The sequence below is a fragment of the Sturnira hondurensis genome, unplaced genomic scaffold (genome assembly GCF_014824575.4).
Source record: "Sturnira hondurensis isolate 20B ecotype Veracruz unplaced genomic scaffold, ASM1482457v3 Scaffold0007208, whole genome shotgun sequence".
Taxonomy (NCBI): Eukaryota; Metazoa; Chordata; class Mammalia; order Chiroptera; family Phyllostomidae; genus Sturnira; species Sturnira hondurensis.
The window spans coordinates 5,533,093-5,550,533 of NW_028079839.1; the positions used below are offsets into that span (position 1 = coordinate 5,533,093).

General features: G+C 59.8%; 1 protein-coding gene across 2 annotated transcripts in view; it reads left to right on the plus strand.

Moving 5' to 3' along the window:
- The window catches only part of INPP5A (inositol polyphosphate-5-phosphatase A), a 146,620-nt gene that overhangs the window by 113,601 nt on the left and 15,578 nt on the right, over nt 1–17,441 (plus strand). For both annotated transcript variants that reach the window (XM_037051247.1, XM_037051248.1), the window contains exons 9-11: nt 2,336–2,420; nt 12,688–12,783; nt 12,903–12,977. In XM_037051247.1, coding sequence (XP_036907142.1) covers nt 2,336–2,420; nt 12,688–12,783; nt 12,903–12,977 — 256 coding nt within the window. The remainder of the gene's footprint in view (nt 1–2,335; nt 2,421–12,687; nt 12,784–12,902; nt 12,978–17,441) is intronic.

A 17,441-nucleotide genomic window follows, 5' to 3' on the forward strand; every position in this document is an offset into this window, starting at 1 on the left:
AGCTGCCCACACCGCTGAGGCCTTCATTCCCGAGCAGCGTCTCCCCCGCCCCGGGAAGGTTGAGCTTCAGAACAAGCCAGTGAAACTGCTGGCCAACTGCACCACTGGCAGTGATCTGTGAAAGTGTGTTCTTTCTCTTCAGGTGAGTGGGCTCATTGCCTGTTATTCCCAACTCTCATTGAAAAGGACGACGAAGCTTCTCATGGGATTCGGGTGGGCGGTAGACAGTTACTATGCAATGGAAGGAGGAGAGTAGCTGAGGGGATTTTTAAAGGAGTTGTGACAAGAACAGTCTCCCTATAAGGGCGGGTTAATTGGAAGTGTCCAGGAGAGGTAAAGGGTCTGCAGAAAAGAATAGGGAGTCTCAAAAAGACCCAAGTCATTTGGGGAACTCGGGGAGGAACGTTGAACGTTTATTGGCTAGTGCAGCTGCACTGACCACTGCGCAACCGCACTGGGACCCCTGCTTCCTGCAGGGACTCCAGGCAGGTGAGCCGGCACAGCGAGCTGCCGTGAAGGCCGTGGAAGGGGAGCTGGTCTGTTTCACTGCAGGAAAACTAGAGCTTCTGCATGAACAGTGCAAGACCAGCAGAAGTCAGATGGCTAACCTCACAACTTACAGGGAAAGTTCTGGAATTCAAGGTGAAAAAAGCAAGGAATGAAAAACAGGCTCTGAATGAGTAAGAGCAGAGAAAAGGCAGATTCTGGCAGGTGTATGAGAGGACAGTCAACCTCCTATAGTCACACCAATGAAAACAAAAATGGCATTTTCCCATCAGATCAATATGTTGCATAGAACCAGGCAAGTTCACCCTCTCGGTCATGTGTGGCTAGGCAGTCAGCTGCGGGCCGCCTGAGAGCACCTGGGAGCCAGACCCTGCAGGAGGCTCAGACCCATCGCTCCTGTCACTCACCTCTTGTTTCTCAAGTTGATGGATCAAGTTAGAAAAGGCCGAGCTGGTGACTGACAGCCTGTCTTGCCCAGGTGCAGTATAACCACACCGACCATGCAGGGGGCGCTGGGACTGGTGGCATTACCCAGGAAACGATTAGAAGTTTGCAAGTGACTCTGGTGAAGACATTCTCCCTGGTGTTTGCCTGCCAGGTCCATTTAGCTTTCAAATCTGCCTTGGGCAGCCCACCTGCAGCTCTGCCCCAGCAAACGTGTCAGTGAAGCCACAGTGGCGTGGCAAACTTGGGAGTGTGGCCACCGGGCTCACCTCTCCTGCTGCACCGCCGACTCTGTTCAGCTGGTTGACTCGTCAGCAGAGATTCTCATTCTGCTTTGCACCCAGGAGCAGCGCTGCATGCCCTCAGAGCAGTCGTCACTGGTGGTGGGGGCGGGGCGGGCGATGTGAGCACCCCGCTACTTCCACGTCTGAAGGCAGAGTCAACGCCTGCCTCAGGCCTGCTTTTCTTGGAGAGTCTGTTCTGAAACATGCTGGGGTGGGTTTAACATACCGAGAAGAATGTTTTCAAGCCAGGCTTAGAAAGATGAAGGTACCATTACCTTATAACTTGGAAATGTCCAAATGTGGATAACTCGTAAACACCTTCAGAGCGAGTCCAGGCGTCCCTCCCTGGCTGGGAGGGACTGTCCAGAGGCAGGCGAAGGTGTGGCTGGGGCTGCTGGGTGCCGTCTCTCTCACGTGCTCCCTCGGGCCACCTGCCCACCACCCCCTGCTGTGACCCTGGGCATTCATTGCATAGGTGCCAGCGCTGTGGCACCAGCTTCTGAGGAAAGAAAGGGCTTTGATGTGGGAATCTGGTCCCCATGCTTGGGGCAGGTCTTAGGGGTTTCAGCACTGGGTCTTCCTGGAGAGGACACCTGCCCTCCGAAGGGCCTGGGCACTCAGCTCTGGCTGTGTCCAGGCCTACGGCTTCATGGGGTCATTTAGGACTCACGGCATCGTCCACATGAGTGGGGTGAACTGGCACCAGGTCTTGCTGAAAATGGGACGGGACCACTGAGCTGGTTCTGCCCTTATAGGCCCTTGTATGCACCACTGCACCAGCTCCCCTCTGCTCCCCGAAGCCTGTGTGCCCAGTGCAAGCCTTCATTCGGGGTGCAGGCTGTGGTTTCCACCACCTGTGGCTCTCACGCTGCCCTGGCCCAGTCGATGAGGATGTGTTGGCAGCACACGTGTGTGCTGGAGGGAGCCCTGCACTGTGAGTGGACACATGTGGCCATGGTCACTGTGTTAACAGTGAGGGTGTGTGTCAGCCGCCACAGGAGATGGTAGGAAATGCATGGTGGAGCCCAGGCACTGAGGCCTGGCTGCAGCAGCCGGTCGGCGCGAGAGCACCATGTAACCGGTCTCCTTTCTCTCCCCAGGATCGTTGACCAGCGATTCGAGAAAGTGTCCTACTTTGTCTTTGGTGACTTCAACTTCCGACTGGACTCCAAGTCCGTGGTAGAGGTAGGCGTTGGCTCCCGGCCTGTCTGTAGCCCACACATGTTTAGTGGCATAGGAAGGCAGCGGAGACGTGTTGTCCTTTCGGGGCATGTCCAGTGTCATCATTCCCACTGGTCATGTTTGCAGCAAAAAGTCCCAGTAAAGAAACGTCTTCCTGTCAGCAAGGTAGCTGCCCTGGGGGCCAGGTGCATGGGGCCCCTCAGGGTCTGCAGGCGCGGGCCCTCAGCTACTCCTCTGACCGTCCAGGTCATCGGCAGCTGAAAGCCAAATGGAAGCAGCTCCGGGGCCAGCCCCCGACAGCTGTGCCTCTGCTCCTCCTTCCCCCTCACATATCTGCACAGTGGTTAGGCTGTTTCCTTTGACAGACCATCACCCCAGGGCTGGGGATTCCGCTCCATGTGTCTCCTGGGCGCACACGCGGGGCCAGGTGGGATCCCCATGGCCCCTGGTGGGGTGTCCTCACTGAAGAACAGTGCAGGTGGGAACCATTGGCCTGGTGGCCAGCGCGTGACAGGGAGGCTGGAAGGCTCGGCTCGGCACAGCCCTGCTGTGTCCCAGCTGTGTGACCCGGGAGTCTTGCATCCCTGACTGGGAAGCGAGGCTGGTGGCCAGCTTCTCCGTGTGGCGTCCACTGCAGGGACGGGAGATGGGGGCTCTTTGGGGTGAGGCTCTGGTGCCAGCTCTCCAGCAGCAGCCGAGGGGAGCCCCCACGTGGAGCCCATGTCAGGAGGCAGGGAGGCCGGCAGCCACGTACCAGGCAGGCTCCCCACGGGCTCAGCCCTACGCTGGGTGCATGGCCACAGGGCTGTGTGAATGGTGGCCACGGGGCAACAGCGATGTGAAAACGGGGCTGTCCCTCTGAGTCACTGTCTCCCACAGCAGCCTCGCCACAAACGCCACCACACACTAACCATCGGCCCTCAGTAGAAAAAGAGCCCTCGCGGGCAGGTGGGCAGGCTTCGATCGCCCTTGTCCTTCTCGGTGGACAGAGATGAAGAACGGTGTGTTGAAACGCTCTTTTGTGACTGAATTAAGCTGGCAGCACCGCACCGACCTGTCCTCACATATACATGTGTGTGTGTTCACCAACCACCAGAGCGCATGCCCCTGACATCAAAGGGCCGCAGCTGGGAGCAGGGCAGGGTCTCCAGCCTACAGGGAGCGTCCTCGGCAGACCAGTGAGTTCCACTGGGGACCGCGGAACCCCTCCTCTGGGGCTGCCGAGCTTCGTTTCCTCATTTTGAAAGTGAAGAGCTGATCAGTCAGGTATCAGGGACCCCATCGAAGTCCCTTGGGCCCTGTACCCCTGTAGGGAATCAGGGGCAGCTCCTGTCATGTCATGTTGAAACCACCCTGGGTCTGACACCAGCAGACCCCAGAGCCGCCACAGAGTCCGGTGCCCTCGAGCGAGGCCGCCTCCGCCAGGAAGCAGGGAGCTACACCACGGGGCCATTGCTGGTGGGTCCACGGGACTAGGGCAGCTGTCATGCTGGGGACCATCCTCCACTCGGCAGCAGGGTCACCTCTCCAGGTGACCAAGGAGGACCCATCGGTGCCACCCTGCAGGCCTTGTGTCAGGAGGCTGGGAGTCTCCCAGTGGCCTTTCCATCCTGACAGAACTGATGTCTCGGGAGAGGGCAGCTCTGTGGACCGAGGGTGCACCATCGTAGGCTGTGGAGCTGAGCGCCAGAGGGGTGGTGTGGGGGGTACATTGTCAGAGGGGCCTGGTGCCGTCAGAGCACTTGTCTGAAAAGTCAGGGTTTCCTCTTCTCAATTGGGGGTGCATGGGCGTGGTGGTGGGAAGCCATGTGCTCTCGGGGGGCGCTCCTGTGGGGCCACCACCCACTAACAAAATCGGTCGCCTGTCTGGCCCCTAACATGTGCACCCAGCACTCTTTCTCCCAGGAAGTGCAGCCACAGGCAGGGATCCGGCCTTGGTAACAGCGGACTCAGACCCCCACCCCAGGACCACGTGCGCAGCTGGGCCCCAGGCACTCTTCACTTTCCGTCTCCTTCCAAGTGAAGTGTCTGCTGAGCCTGTGACAAGGGCAGGAGCGTGTCAGAGAGGCAGGTCCTTGGGCCCAGAAGCAGGTGAGAAGCCAGGGCTCGAGCTCCATGCCGCACCAGGGTCCGCACGCCGTATGCGTGTACGGGGTCTCCCCTGGCTGTGCGGGTTGGGGGAGGGGCAGCCCTGGGCAGGCACCTCTGTCTGCCCTGCCTGGAGTGCTCAGCTCCTCCACACCACCGCCAGCCTGGACGTGCCCTGGCACTGTCCCCTCTTCTCCTGCTGGATGGACAGGCAGAAGGCCCGCAGTGGTGACCTCTCTTGGGACACCCTCCTTGGACACCCACGTTGGTGCTTGCAGTGAGGGTCCCAGGGCCTGGAGAAGGCCTCTCTGCCTCCACTCGTGCATTCTTGAAGAAGTCGGTGCTCTCAGCTCAGCGGGCCGCCCCAGGCTATGTTTAGGTGACCAGGACAGTGTGACAGGCAGCCATGCTTGTCCTGGCCACTGCTGGTGTTGAGTGTGGGGAGGAGGCCTCCCTCTGAGGAAGAACGTCAAAGTGACATTTTGGCTCAACCAGAAGGCGCAGCTTGGCTTGGTTTCCTGGCTGACCCCAGCGGGAGTGGCAAGGTCAGCTGCCCTGGCCCAGGCACTGGCTGCGGCTGCTGGCACAGATCCAGGGCAATTCAGCCATCCTTCCCAGGAGCAAGAGAGGCCAGTGAACTGGATGTGGGCAGCAGGGGGTCAAAGGCAGTGATTGTCCCCCTGTGGCTGGAGTAGCAGGGGCCCCAGGAGCGGGACAGGCTGGCCCTAGAGCTCCAGTGGCCTGAGGAGGACACCTGTTGTAATTTGTGGTAAGGGCAGGTGACAGGGTCACCCCAGTCTTGTCTGCACCTGCCAGGGAAAGAGGCACTGTGTGCCCAGGGAAGACTGTCCCTGGGAAGGGACCACCCACCGCTTTGCATTTCAGATGCAAATGAATGCAAACGTGCTCGTGGAGCAGAGCTGCGAGGACGGTGCCGTGATCCCATTTGGCACCACCTAGGCCATAATTAAAACATACACAGATTAAACATGAACGTGGTGTGCCACCTGAGGGGCCGCGCGCCAGGGGACTAATGAATAACGTGGCTCCCATCAGCCCTGCTGGCGGGATCGCTCAGAGGGCATGTTTCATGCCTGCGCGTGGCAACTGGCAGCTGGGTGCTCAGCTGGCCACAGTGACAGAGAGTGACGGCAGTGCCAGGCACTCCCGTCCCCGAGTGGCCCAGCCAAGCGCCCACCTGCTGTCCATCACCGCCGGACAGCGACGGTGACAGATGTGTTTTTGGAGGCGGGCAGCCGTTTTCAGAAACCAGTTGCCAGGCACTGACAGGTACACGTGTGATCGGGTGCCTGGTGGGCCGGGTGAAAAGTGGGAGGAGCTGGCTCAGAGGCGGCCGCCGCCCCCGGGCTCAGGGGGCTGCACGAGGGGCCTGGGTGGGCTGGGCCAGCCACGCCGTCCTCATCAGTTTGTCAGCCTGGTTTTTTTAAGAGTCTTGGTTTAAAACAATGGAATTACTAGTTTACATCATTTATTTTTTAATTACTATTGTAAAGAAAGCTCTCTTTAATCTGTTTGAATACAGGATCTGTGACAATTAAGCAAAAATGAGGCGTGAGTCTATCCTTAACTGTGATGACTCTCCTGGGTTTCTCTTAGAGGATTTTCTTCGAGAAAGTTTGCTTTATAAACATTCGCTGATGCTCCCATCCAGCAGGTTGATGTCAGAATGATTATCCCCGTAATTACAGAAAAGGAAGAAAAAAGACAAAGCGTGGGTGCCCCTCCCCACCCCCACTGTTCTAGGAACTAGATTTTCTTCGTCATAAGCAGTTCCGTGCTCAGGGGTCTGCAGTGCCATGTTCTAGGTATTTTGCCAGGGTCAGCACAGCCCCATCCGGATGGCAGGGCTCAGCTAGGTCTCTGCCAGGCCCGGTGGCAGCTCCCCAGGCCACTGTCCACGGCTGCCGGCACAGGTCTGTGTCTCCTTGCACACACCCTCCCCACCAGCTCTCAGCCCAGGTGTGTCTGCGGAAGTCTGGGGATGTTCTCAGGAGGCCAAGCCAGAGCACAGCAGGTCCCGGCTGGCACCTCTCTGTGAGCGGAACACCCGCCTTCCCAGCATCCACAGGACACCAGTCGGAGGAAGCCACGCTGCTCCCTGCAGCGAGAGCTCGCTGGCTCTGCACCGGGTGTCGGGGTGGGCATCACCGTCGGCGGGGGAGATGAAAGGGCCTTTGTGGGCGTTGTTGATCTGCACGGACAGTGCACAATGTGAAACCAGAGGGAGGAGCTGCCGCCGCTGCTGGCAGGGCCCTCAGGATGGCGCCGCTCCAGGACTGCCGCCAGCTCCGGGCCCTCATCTGCCCGCCTCCCAGCCACATCAGCACCCTGGAGGCTGGTTGGGGACCACCCTGGGCGTGTCCTGCAAGGTCCAGTCCTGAGGGGGACAGGATGAGTCCCGCAGGACCCGGTCTCCTGCTTCTCGGAAGCCGTGTGCGTGTGCCCAGGCGTCTGTCTGTGTGCAGTAGGGAGAGGGCCATGCCTGGGCCAGAGTTCTCCTAGGGTCCCACCCACGGACAGGCCGTTGAGTCACATGTACTCTGCATGTGGGCAGAGGTGTCCTGGGGGGTGGGGGCTTGCTCCAGGCCACCAGGCTCACTGCAAATGCCCATCTGTCTGATGGGCACTGACTTTTGGGGGCACAGCCTGTGTCCACCCCAAAAAAGGGCAGTCAGAGAATTCACCAGGTTCTCAGTGGATCCCTTAGACCCGCAGCTCAGCAACCAGGGCCACTGCTTCCTGACTTCCGTCTCAGGGCCTTCGGCTGAGCAATGTGACGATTGCTCGCTCACCTGCCTCCTGTTCAGGACCTGAAATGAGGTCTGGGGACATCAGTTCCAAGGAAGTAGTCGCCAGGGCTGCTAATGCTCGTCTTAGTGTTCCTGGAGCTCAGGCAGGAATCCGGGGGACGAGGGTGTGTGTCCGCTTCCAGGCTGAGCCCATTTCGCAGTGCCAGCACTCCCACCGAGGACCTCTGCCAGCTGCCGTTGCAGGTCCCGGCCCATCTGAGACACAGATTCTAGTCCTGGATTTGGGGAGGAGGTTGGCAGCCAGGCTGGGACTGACACACGTGGGCCTCGGGCCACAGCACGCCCCCTGACCCAACTGCGCCTAGCACACGGCAGGACACACATGCACGCTGACGCTCAGCACTCCTGGGTGACGTGCTGGAGCACACAAGGCCAGGCTTCTCCCTTGGTGGCGGCACTGTCTTCCAGGGCTGTTGGAGGACTCCACACCCCGAGGGCGGCGGGTCTCCACGGTCTCGACTCCGGGAGGCCCTGCACGCAGACTGTAGTCTCTCCCCGGGTCTTGTAGACCCCTCCGTGGTGTCAGCTGGAGTGTTCTGCGGGGCCCTTTCTATTCCAGGACATGTGTACAGCTGGAATGTGACCAAACCTAGCATGATGCCGAGAGCGGGGGACACTGGTGAGGGACTGACTTGCCATCTCTGGGCCGGTGTCCCAGAGAAGCGCTGTCCCCACAGTATGCAGGGCTCCCTCCCCAGTGGACCCGTGACCAAACCAGTGACCTTGCGGTTTGTGGGGCGACCGAGGCCCAACCCACGGAGCCACACCAGTCTGGGCAAGACTTTGTTTTTGAGACCTATCTCTTTAACACACTTCTCCTTTCAGCTTTTCCTGAGTCAGGCTCTGCGAACATCTCTTTGTGACTGAAATTAGCACCAGGCCGGCTGGGCCACTCACCCGCCTTTGTCCCCTCGCCTTTGTGTCCAATTTCATGCTATCAGAGGGCCTGCGTGTTCTTCAGCGTGACGCTGTCAGAGGGATGAAAGCTCGAGCACGATCGTGTGGGAGGGATGGGCGTGAAGGTGGGGGATGGGTCTTCCCACCCGCCCGCCCGCCTGGTGCAGCTGGCCTGCAGACTCCATGGAAGCTCGGGGCTCCGCGCCCTCCAGGAAAGGCCGCTGCCCAGGGCCGGGACTTGGGCTGGCCCACAATGTGCGGTTGGCGTGTCCAGGCAGAGCCGGGTGTCATAGGGTCACTTCCTTCGGGCCTCGGTTTGAGAAGGAGATGAGACTGGTCTCCTGGAGGTGGTCTAGCTCCTGAGGAAAACGGGAGAGCGCTGCCCTCGGCAGTGGCCGGTCGTGCACGCGGAGCTCGGGAAGGAGAGGGCAGGAGCACAGCAGGCGTTGGGGCTCCTGGCTGCAGCACAGGGGGCACTCGCAGTGCCTGAAATAGCCTGCCGACCAAAGTCAGGATTAAACCTCACCCCCTCTTTTTGCGGCCATCATGGTGACAATGGCCCCCCTCAGCACCCCTGAACACGCCGTTCCAGACCAGACGCGACCATGTGCGGGGCCCACAAGGTCCAAGCCATGTGTCTGGGACCCCTGCCCCCTGGTTGCAGATTTGGCTCAGGTGTGCCAGCAGCGTGGGGCCAAGGGTGGGAGCCCACACTGATGGGCTGTGGGGGTCCCCACCACCCCCCAGCAGGCTCTGGGCCCCGGCAAGAACAGCCCCTTCCAGGACCTTCAGATCTCAGGTGGGTGGCTTTGCCCACTCGTCACACTGTGCAGGGCCAGGCATCCCTTCACAGGCTCCCTCCTCAGGATGCTTCCAGAGGCAGGATGCGTGGCCTGTCTGCGGAGTGTCCTGGCAGCTGTGGCTCTGCGGTGGCCCTGAGGTGAGCTTGTTCGCCAGCAGGGGCAACCAGGGACTTGACCGAAAGTGTGCTTTCCATGCAGGCTGCAGCACCCAGACCCAGCTGCCCCCTCATCAGCACACAGTGGCAGGCCCGGCCTGCCTACTCGTCATCCGCCACAGTCAGCGCCAGGCCCTGAGGATGGGGTGTCACTGCCCTGGCCAGGAGCACAGAGGGGACAGTGGGAGCACTCCAGTGCCTGGTGGCCCATCTTGCCCCCAACTCTGCCCCCTGGATCCTGGATCTGTGCCTTACCCTTGGTGGCCTCAAGAACCTGTGCCAGGGCTGCGGGAGCCCAGAGACCCACGCAGGCTTGTAGGCTGCAGCCTCCTGACTCCAGGGGAGTGCGAAACCTAGAGGGGTGTCCCTTGTCCATGCAGGGCTTTGTGGACAGAGGCAAGATGAGCCAGCCGTTCCTGTTCAGCTAAACAGGGTTTTTAATCCACAATATGCTTTTGCAGCATGTACGTCCTATTCTGTGTTTTCTCGGGCAAAGGAGAAAGTTAAAACAGAAACATGTACCTGTTCTCTTTCTGCCCCGAGGAGGAAAAGAGCCCCCTAGCCCCTGGGTAGGGCTGAGCCAAGGGAAACATGCTGCCCTGGGCACTGGAGCTGCCCCAGGCAGCCGCGTCCTGCATGGCCCGCCCCGTCCCCTGTGCACACCACGGTGCTCCTGGATCCACTCAAGTTCCCCAGCTCACACGCTGCCCATCAGGCCTTGGCCTAGGCTGGCCCCTGCCTGGAGGTCTGCACACAGCTGCCATCTCCCCACTAGTTCCCCTCCTGGCCCTGGCACGGGCCGCTTGTCGGTTGGGTGACCTCTGGAGCCACAGGTAGAACTGGACCCAGAGCTCAGTGGCTCCTGGGGACTGCAGGCTGAGCTGCCCCCCCTGGAGCTGGGCACAGGGACCACATCACACAGCTGTTCACCACTGAGAAGCTCGGTGACTGGATGAGGACATTGGCCCTGCCCAGGCTCAGGGGGTCAGGCGCCACCCCATGCACTGAAAGGTCACTGGTTGGACTCCCAGTCAGGGCAGGTGCCTGCGGGCTCAGTCCCCAGTCGGGGTCTGCAGAGGAGGCAGCCAACCCATGTTTCTCTCTTTCCCTTCCCCTCTCCACCTCTCTCTAAAGTCAATAAACACTTTTTAAAATGTTTTAAAATAAAAAATAAAATGGGAAAACTCTGCCAAGCCCTGTGCCTTTTGCTCTGTGTTTGAAGCTGCCTTACCTGGCTGCTGTTCCTGGTAGAAAGTGTCATGGCCATGATTGCATGTTTGTTTTGGTGATTTTTGCAAGCACAGAGCAAACCTCAGGGCACTGGGCCTGCACACGCACTCTCTAAAGGAGGCACCGTGTCCTAAGCTCTGGAGCTCCTGCAGCCCCCAAGCTGTGGAAAGGCTCCACATGGAAAGGCCTGGAAGGTGGCGTGGGTGCACATCTGGGGCCCGTCACGCAGGTGCCCAGGTGCTGCTCCGAAGCTGAGCCCCGTCCACCCACGTCCCCATCCCATCCTGGAGCAGAGGTTTGGGGGGGTGTTTGTGACAGCTACGTGGGGGGACGGGCCCGACTGAGTTCCTCGGGCGAGTAAGGCCCACTACACATGGTGCTCCTGGTGCTGTGGTTTTGTGTGATCGACAGGCTGCCAATGTGCGTGGCCGTGGAAAGCACTGGCCGCAGCCCCGCCAGCAGCGCGGGCCCCATGGCATGCCTCGCTGGTCACCCAGACCGAGAGGACACGCAGGAGCCTTGTCATTCATGCAGCAGGTGGACACCCTCGGCGGCCACCGTCCCTTTGATGCCCAGAGAAAGCAGCGCTCCAAGTGGCCATGGGACAGGCACTAGTGGCCCAGCCTGTGCCCTGTGTGTGGCTGCTAATGATGAAATAAGTCATAGACGGCCCTTTAAGAAGAGCCTTTGGGTACTTTTTCTCCTTTCAAAAGAGGAAAATCCCTTCTGTCAGTGGTGAGCCGGAAAGGCCGCCTGTGCATCTCCGCATGAGTGGACACGCCGACGACGGCAGTCTGATCGGTCTCTACCCCGGTGACCGAGGAGCCGGGAGGGTGTGGGAGATCAGATGTTCATCCTTTGGGAGCCTGCCTGGGGGGGCCAGATAAGGCAATTTTTTCAACACTTCCAGCAGATGCCTTTGGGAGGTGACCCCTGCCTTTCTGGAATCGGCCTGCAGCAGCTACAATGGCTGTCTGCTGCCCCAGCCTTGCCCCTTTCATGGAGGGGCTTAAGCCACTTAAGCCCATTAGCATCTGGATGGAGAGGCACCTCCTTGGGGACAGGGCTGGGCCCGGAGTGAGGGGGAGCTCTCCCCCCCCACTCTGCTCCGGATTGTGCCAGGCTTGTTCTAATCCACGCCGTTTGAAGGCCGCCAGGCTGATTTGTGACACATGAGTCCAAAAGCCATTCTGGGGAGCTTGACCCGCTTAGCCGACTGTGTTTGGAATGTCAATGGCCTGTCCCAGAGTGCTCTGGGGGCCGAGGGCCTCCGATCTCCCAGGGGAAGGCTACTCCACCCAGGACTCCATCTCTCCTGGACCCTCCAGAGGGACCAGCTATTTCATTGTGGTGGTCTTTTTAAAACAAGCACCATCTTGCCCTTTTAAAAACAGCTTTATTAAGGTACAATTCATGTGCAGCCACAGCCCAGTAGCAGCCTGCACACCAGGCAGAGCACGACCCCAGGCTCCCCACCTGCTGTCTCTGACATTGCTGGGTGTGACCTGTTCCCCATCCTGTCCACATGTGAACATGGGGTGTCAGCCCCTTCAGGGCCCTGCTCTGTCCACAGCACATGGTCACTTCCCCTGTCACTTCAGTACCCCTCCCCGTCCACCCAGTGTTCATGGGTGAGGGGCACCGTGGTTTCTGCGCCCACATGCACACACACAGGGGAGGAGAATTTCCTAAACAGCCCAGATTTAATTTAATTTTTAGCTAATCAGCTGGTAGCATGGGGGGTGACAGTGCCCGCCCTCCCCTCTCCCCAGGCTGCCCAGCCGCTGTCCCTTCCCGTCAGGGTACCTCCCACCGGGGCCTGTCTGGGCTCTGTCCAGCACCCAGGACTCTCTGGGGCTGATGTCATGGTTGTGTGCCTCCAGTTGCCATGGCTGCTTATGACTTCACTGTCCCTCTGTTCCTCCTCTCAGGCCATGCTCAGGAAAGCCTGCTCGGCTCTTCCTGGGCCAGAGCCCAAGGGGCCAGGGGGCAGGGGGGTAGCAGGGGCACATAGGTGCTGCGGCCTACAGCCCTGGCCCAGGAAGCAGGGCAGCACAGGCCTGCCTTTCAGGCGCTGTTGGTCAGTTCATGGCCCCACAGTGTCCTGCAGGCCCACCCACGCTGGGGGCCATTGACATGGAGTTGTAAAATGGGTGAGGATGAGACAGAGGCCAGAAGAGCTGCTTGCTCTGCAGTGACGTGGCCACCAGGTGGGCAGAAGGATCCTCTCTTGGGACTGAGTCCCCGCCACCCGTGTCCTCCCCAGACTCTCTGCACAAAGGCTACAATGCAGACGGTCCGAGCCGCCGACACCAACGAAGTTGTGAAGCTGATATTCCGTGAGTCGGACAATGACCGAAAGGTAAAAGCCTGTCGCTTTGGGTGGGTGACACGCAGCATCCTCCCTGAACTGGGGAAGTGTGGGGACTGCCTGAGCCGAGCGGGCTCCGCCCTCCTGGGCTAATGGCCCCTCCTTGGCAGGTGATGCTGCAGCTGGAGAAGAAACTTTTCGACTACTTCAACCAGGAGGTTTTCCGGGAGGACAACGGCACCGCGGTGAGTTCCTCAGTCACACTCACGACCCTCCCCCTGGTCTGGCACCTCCCGTGGCCTTGGGGTCACCAGGACCATGCTTCCTGGTGCTGTCACAGCCTGCAGTGGCTCCTGAACCCTCACCCTCCTGTCATTCTCTGCTGGGCCAGTTCTGCTGTGACCCCCTCAGCTGTGGACCTGTGGGACTGTCACCTGTGAGAGGCAAGCACAGAGCCTGGAGGTCTGAGCTTTGTTCAGAGCAAGGAGGAACCACATGTGCATGTGGATAAGGCAGCCCATCGCCACACTTGTGTGAGTGTGTGTGTGTGTGTGTGCGTGCGCATGTGCCTATGAGTGGCTTAGACCCCTCCAGGGGGAGCCAGTCCCCGTAGCACCACCATGCTGTCTGCTTGTGCTGAGGCAGGACCTGGGCCCATGGCAGGTGTCTGCCTCTTCTGTGTGTGGCGGATCCTGGCCGGCAGGATCCCTGTGTGTTGTGGCTGCTTGTGAACAAATACACATGGACAACAGAAGTCCTGTGGAGAAAAAGGGACAGCATGGGCACTCTCTGAGAGAAAGAAGGCAAGAGAGCCAGTGAGCCAGTCTGCCTGCACAGGCTTTTATTGCTCCTCTGGGTACGTTACGTGGAGGGTAGTCCTCATTTACTGTGCACGGGTTCACTGCAGGGTACCGTTTACAGATAACAAAGGAAAGAATGCTGCTGATTACTTCAAAGAGAAGGATGTTGCAGACCAAGGGGAAAAGTGGTTGAACCAGTCACACTCCATATTTGGGAGGGTTAGCTCAGAGTTTAGGAAGTTGCAGTAAACACTCTCTGCCTCGATTCAGGGTGAGGGAGTTTTAGCAAAAGCAAGTCTCATAGCAGTCTAGGTACAGTGCAGACCTGACTCCCCATGGGAAAACCTGTCCGTGGGGATGGTCCTGTGTGGCAACTCACACCCCACTGGTTTTCCACATGAGGGCTGAGCTGCGTTTCCACACCACGTGAGACAGTTCCCTGCAGCCGTGCACCTGGGAGTAAGCAGGGACACATGGCCTTTGTGCATCTCCCTGGCAAAGACGCCTCACTGGGGCTGCTCCTGAGCTGATGTGCCACCAGCCCCCAGATTCCTAAAAATGTCCACTTGAGACCTCTCCAGCTAGTCCGGGCCAGCCGCCCCCTGGGGCATCGGCGCAGCGGGAGCAGGTGGGCACCCCACGGGTGCATCCCCATCCTAGCTGCCCCCAGGATTGCTGGGCCAGCCGTGCTGGCGTTTCCCTCTGAAGCCACCTGCCTCACCTAGTCTGCACTTCCCACCCTCCTCGGGCTGTGCTGCTGTCCCCATTTTCAGCCCCCCTGTCCTCCACTGCTGCAGTCTGGCCTGTCCCACCAAGACCATCAGGAGCCTTTTCGAGGGCATCTTTGCCTCAGAGTGCAGAGAGGTACTTAGACACCAGGCCATGCCTTGGGCAGCACCCCACTGGGACCGTGCCCCTCATGGACCCACCCCTGGGTCTTGGGTTTCCAGCTCTGGACAATGCCCTGTCTCTTTGTCTCGTGTCTGCCTCGGGTGCCTTGTGCACTCACACACCAAGCCGTGCTGGGCCGTCGGGGCTCTACACTCAGCCACAGGGTTGCCCTGGGGTGTGGGAGGCTTCCGCAGGTCTGCGCACTACAGGTGGTCAGAAGAGGGCCAGCACCTCCACGTGCTGGGCGACAGTGGCTCTTTGACCTCCCAGCAAACTCTGTAAGGCTCATGTTCCTCCAGCGCTGTCTCAGCCCACGGGCGCCCTCCCCCAGATCCCCGAGTCCCCTCCTGGAGGTCACAGCAGTGTCAAGCAGCTCCCTCACCTCTCAGGCCAGGCAGCTCCTGAATTTGTCCCAGCCCCCCCAGCCCCCCAGCCTGGCGCCTAGCCAGGGCCTTGTCGAGGATGCAGCCTGGAACCCTCATGCACCCCGCAGGCCTTGGCACCACCCTTCTGTGCCTCAGTGCTGGCCAGTGTGTCTCTCACCTCCTCAAGGAGCCTCGGGCCCTGGTAAGGTGCCCGCACTCAGCACACAGGTACTTTCAGCTCAGCCACGTTCCACCCGACGGGAGGCTCCATGGGGCAGGGACTGCTGGGCCGTGGTCTGCACCACCAAGGGCGCTGCCCTGGGCACTGTCCCAGGGACCTCGGCAGGGCTGGGGCACTCGGCAGAGGCGAGAGCTCAAGGAACAGGGTGGGGCCAGGACGTGGACAGGTGTGCTGTGTGGAGGGGAAGTGCCCAGAGACTCGCAGCACTGCTCTGTCCCTGGGCAGCGGGGTGGCCGTCTGAGCTGGAGAAGGCCAGGTGGGGCAGGCTTGCGGGCCCCCAGCTCAGAGATGGCCCCCCAGAGCCTGGAGTCCCGAGACTGCCAGGAGGAGAGGAGAGCAGAGGTTCCCTAGGAGAACAGTGAGCCCAGGGGTAGCTCTGGGGCAGCTGAGGGGCCAGAACGTTCTGGAAGGAAGAAGGAGCTTGGTGAGAGGAGGCTCCATCAGCCGAGGGGGAAGCCGGGCCTGCAGCCAGCTGGTCGGTGGTCAGGAGTGAGGTCACGTGTGGAGGCCAGGTGATGGTTTCCTCTCTCAGCACCAGACAGAGGCCCCTCAGTGGCCAGTGGACGTAGCCGGAGCCGCTGTTGGAAGTCACAAGAAACTGTTTTCTCAGGTGGAGGAAAGTTAGTTTGAATGTTCAGGGAGCTTCTGAATTTGACTCCAGAGGCAAATGTGCAGTGGGGTTGGGGTAGATCCCATGTGGCCCTTTGTGTCACAGCAAGAGCCTCATCTGGCAGGGGACACTCAGCGGGGCCTGGCCCTCAAGGGCTGTGGCTTTGAGAGCAGACCCTGCAGCTGCGCCTACAGGAACTGCAGCTCCGGGCCCTCGGGGGCCACACGGGCTTGTGCTTCCTGCCCAGCCACCCGGCACATCACGGGGTCAGCCTAAAATCAGCCACATGCAGGAGACGGGGTCACTCCGTCCCCCACCAGGGGACAAGATAAATGGTGTGGTGAGCCATCAGAGAGCCTGTCCCCTCCGAGGTGAGACCATGGCAGCGTGGCCACTGGGACTAGGGACCGTCCGCAGGATGGATGTGCCCTCGCCGGACGCAGCCCCAAAATCCATCGCATCCTTCATCAACCGCCGGTCTTGTTCCCGCCTGACAGAAATTTAATTCAAGCTGGCTCCTGAAAATAATTATTGTATTTTAAGAGTAGTAATCATTGGCCGGGACATGATTGAATGTGTCCATGCCTATTGACTTTTTCTATGATTTATGGCTTTGTTTAGTCGATATTCCCATCGAAACTGTATAATTAATTACACATGTGCTGTCAGGCTGCAGGATGGAGCGCCCTGGCGAGGATTTGGAGAGATTAAATTTCGCAGGGCCGTCCCGGCCGGCCGGGGCTTCCGCGGGGCCCGGCTTGCTGGACGGCAGTGTCTGCTGCGTGTTCAGCAGCTGCTGCGGCTCCAGGCGCATCGATTTTCTGGCTCTTCCCTTTATCAGCGCAGCGTCTCTGCAGCCACAGTGGAATCTGGGCGGCAGGGAGAGTTCCCGACAGATACGTATGACCACCAGCTGCTTTATCATTGTCCACACACGCCCTGCACTGTTTTTCACTTTGTAATCAAGAAGAATGTTTAAGATACGAGCAGAATTGGTTATCATGCTTCTGAAAAATCTCAGAGACACAAATGATCATTCCCACAGACGCGCAGCCTGACTCCTGATGGGAAACGCCTCGCGTTGGGGTTTGGCGCCAGCAGTAGGTCCCCAGACCATCGTACTGGGTGGGCACGGGTGTGAGCAGGCCATGGCACCTGGGCACCGTCTCCATGCTGGTCCACTAGCGAAGGGTCCCACCAGCCTGTCAGCAGGACAGCAGGTCATGCCAGCCCATGCCCACCTGCCAGGACAGCCAGGCTTGGGGTCTGATGGCCCAGATTGGGGTCTAATGGGAGGTTATAAACACCACAGTACCCCTGCCACCCCCACTGGGAAGTCCTAGAGGGGGAAGAGCCACCTGGTGCTGCCCACGTCCTTGGGCAGTGTGTCCAGCACAGCCCCTGACACAGTGGAGCCTGAGCACATCCACACGGAATCGGAAGGGCCGCGCATTTCAGAGCAGTTCCGTGTCATGTGGCAAGTGGGGTGGCCCTTCTGCAGAGCAGGACAGGCAGGGCCCCGTGGTGACGGAGCAGTTTGGCTCTGCTCCCATTCGAGCAGCTGTAAGAGTCCACCTCATCCCAAACCAGATATGTATCTACTGTGTTTCTTACTTGACACCCTTGACGAGCGGAAGGGTGGTGAGACTCAAGTAGCCCCATCGTTGAATGCTGCCACCCAGACCAGACAGAGGGGCTGGCGGGCTACAGGCTGTGTCCAGCAGAGCTGGGAACAGGAAACCGCCTCGCACTCAGGGCCTCGCCAGCGGCCTCTCCTGGGGCTTCCCAGCTTCCCCAACAAG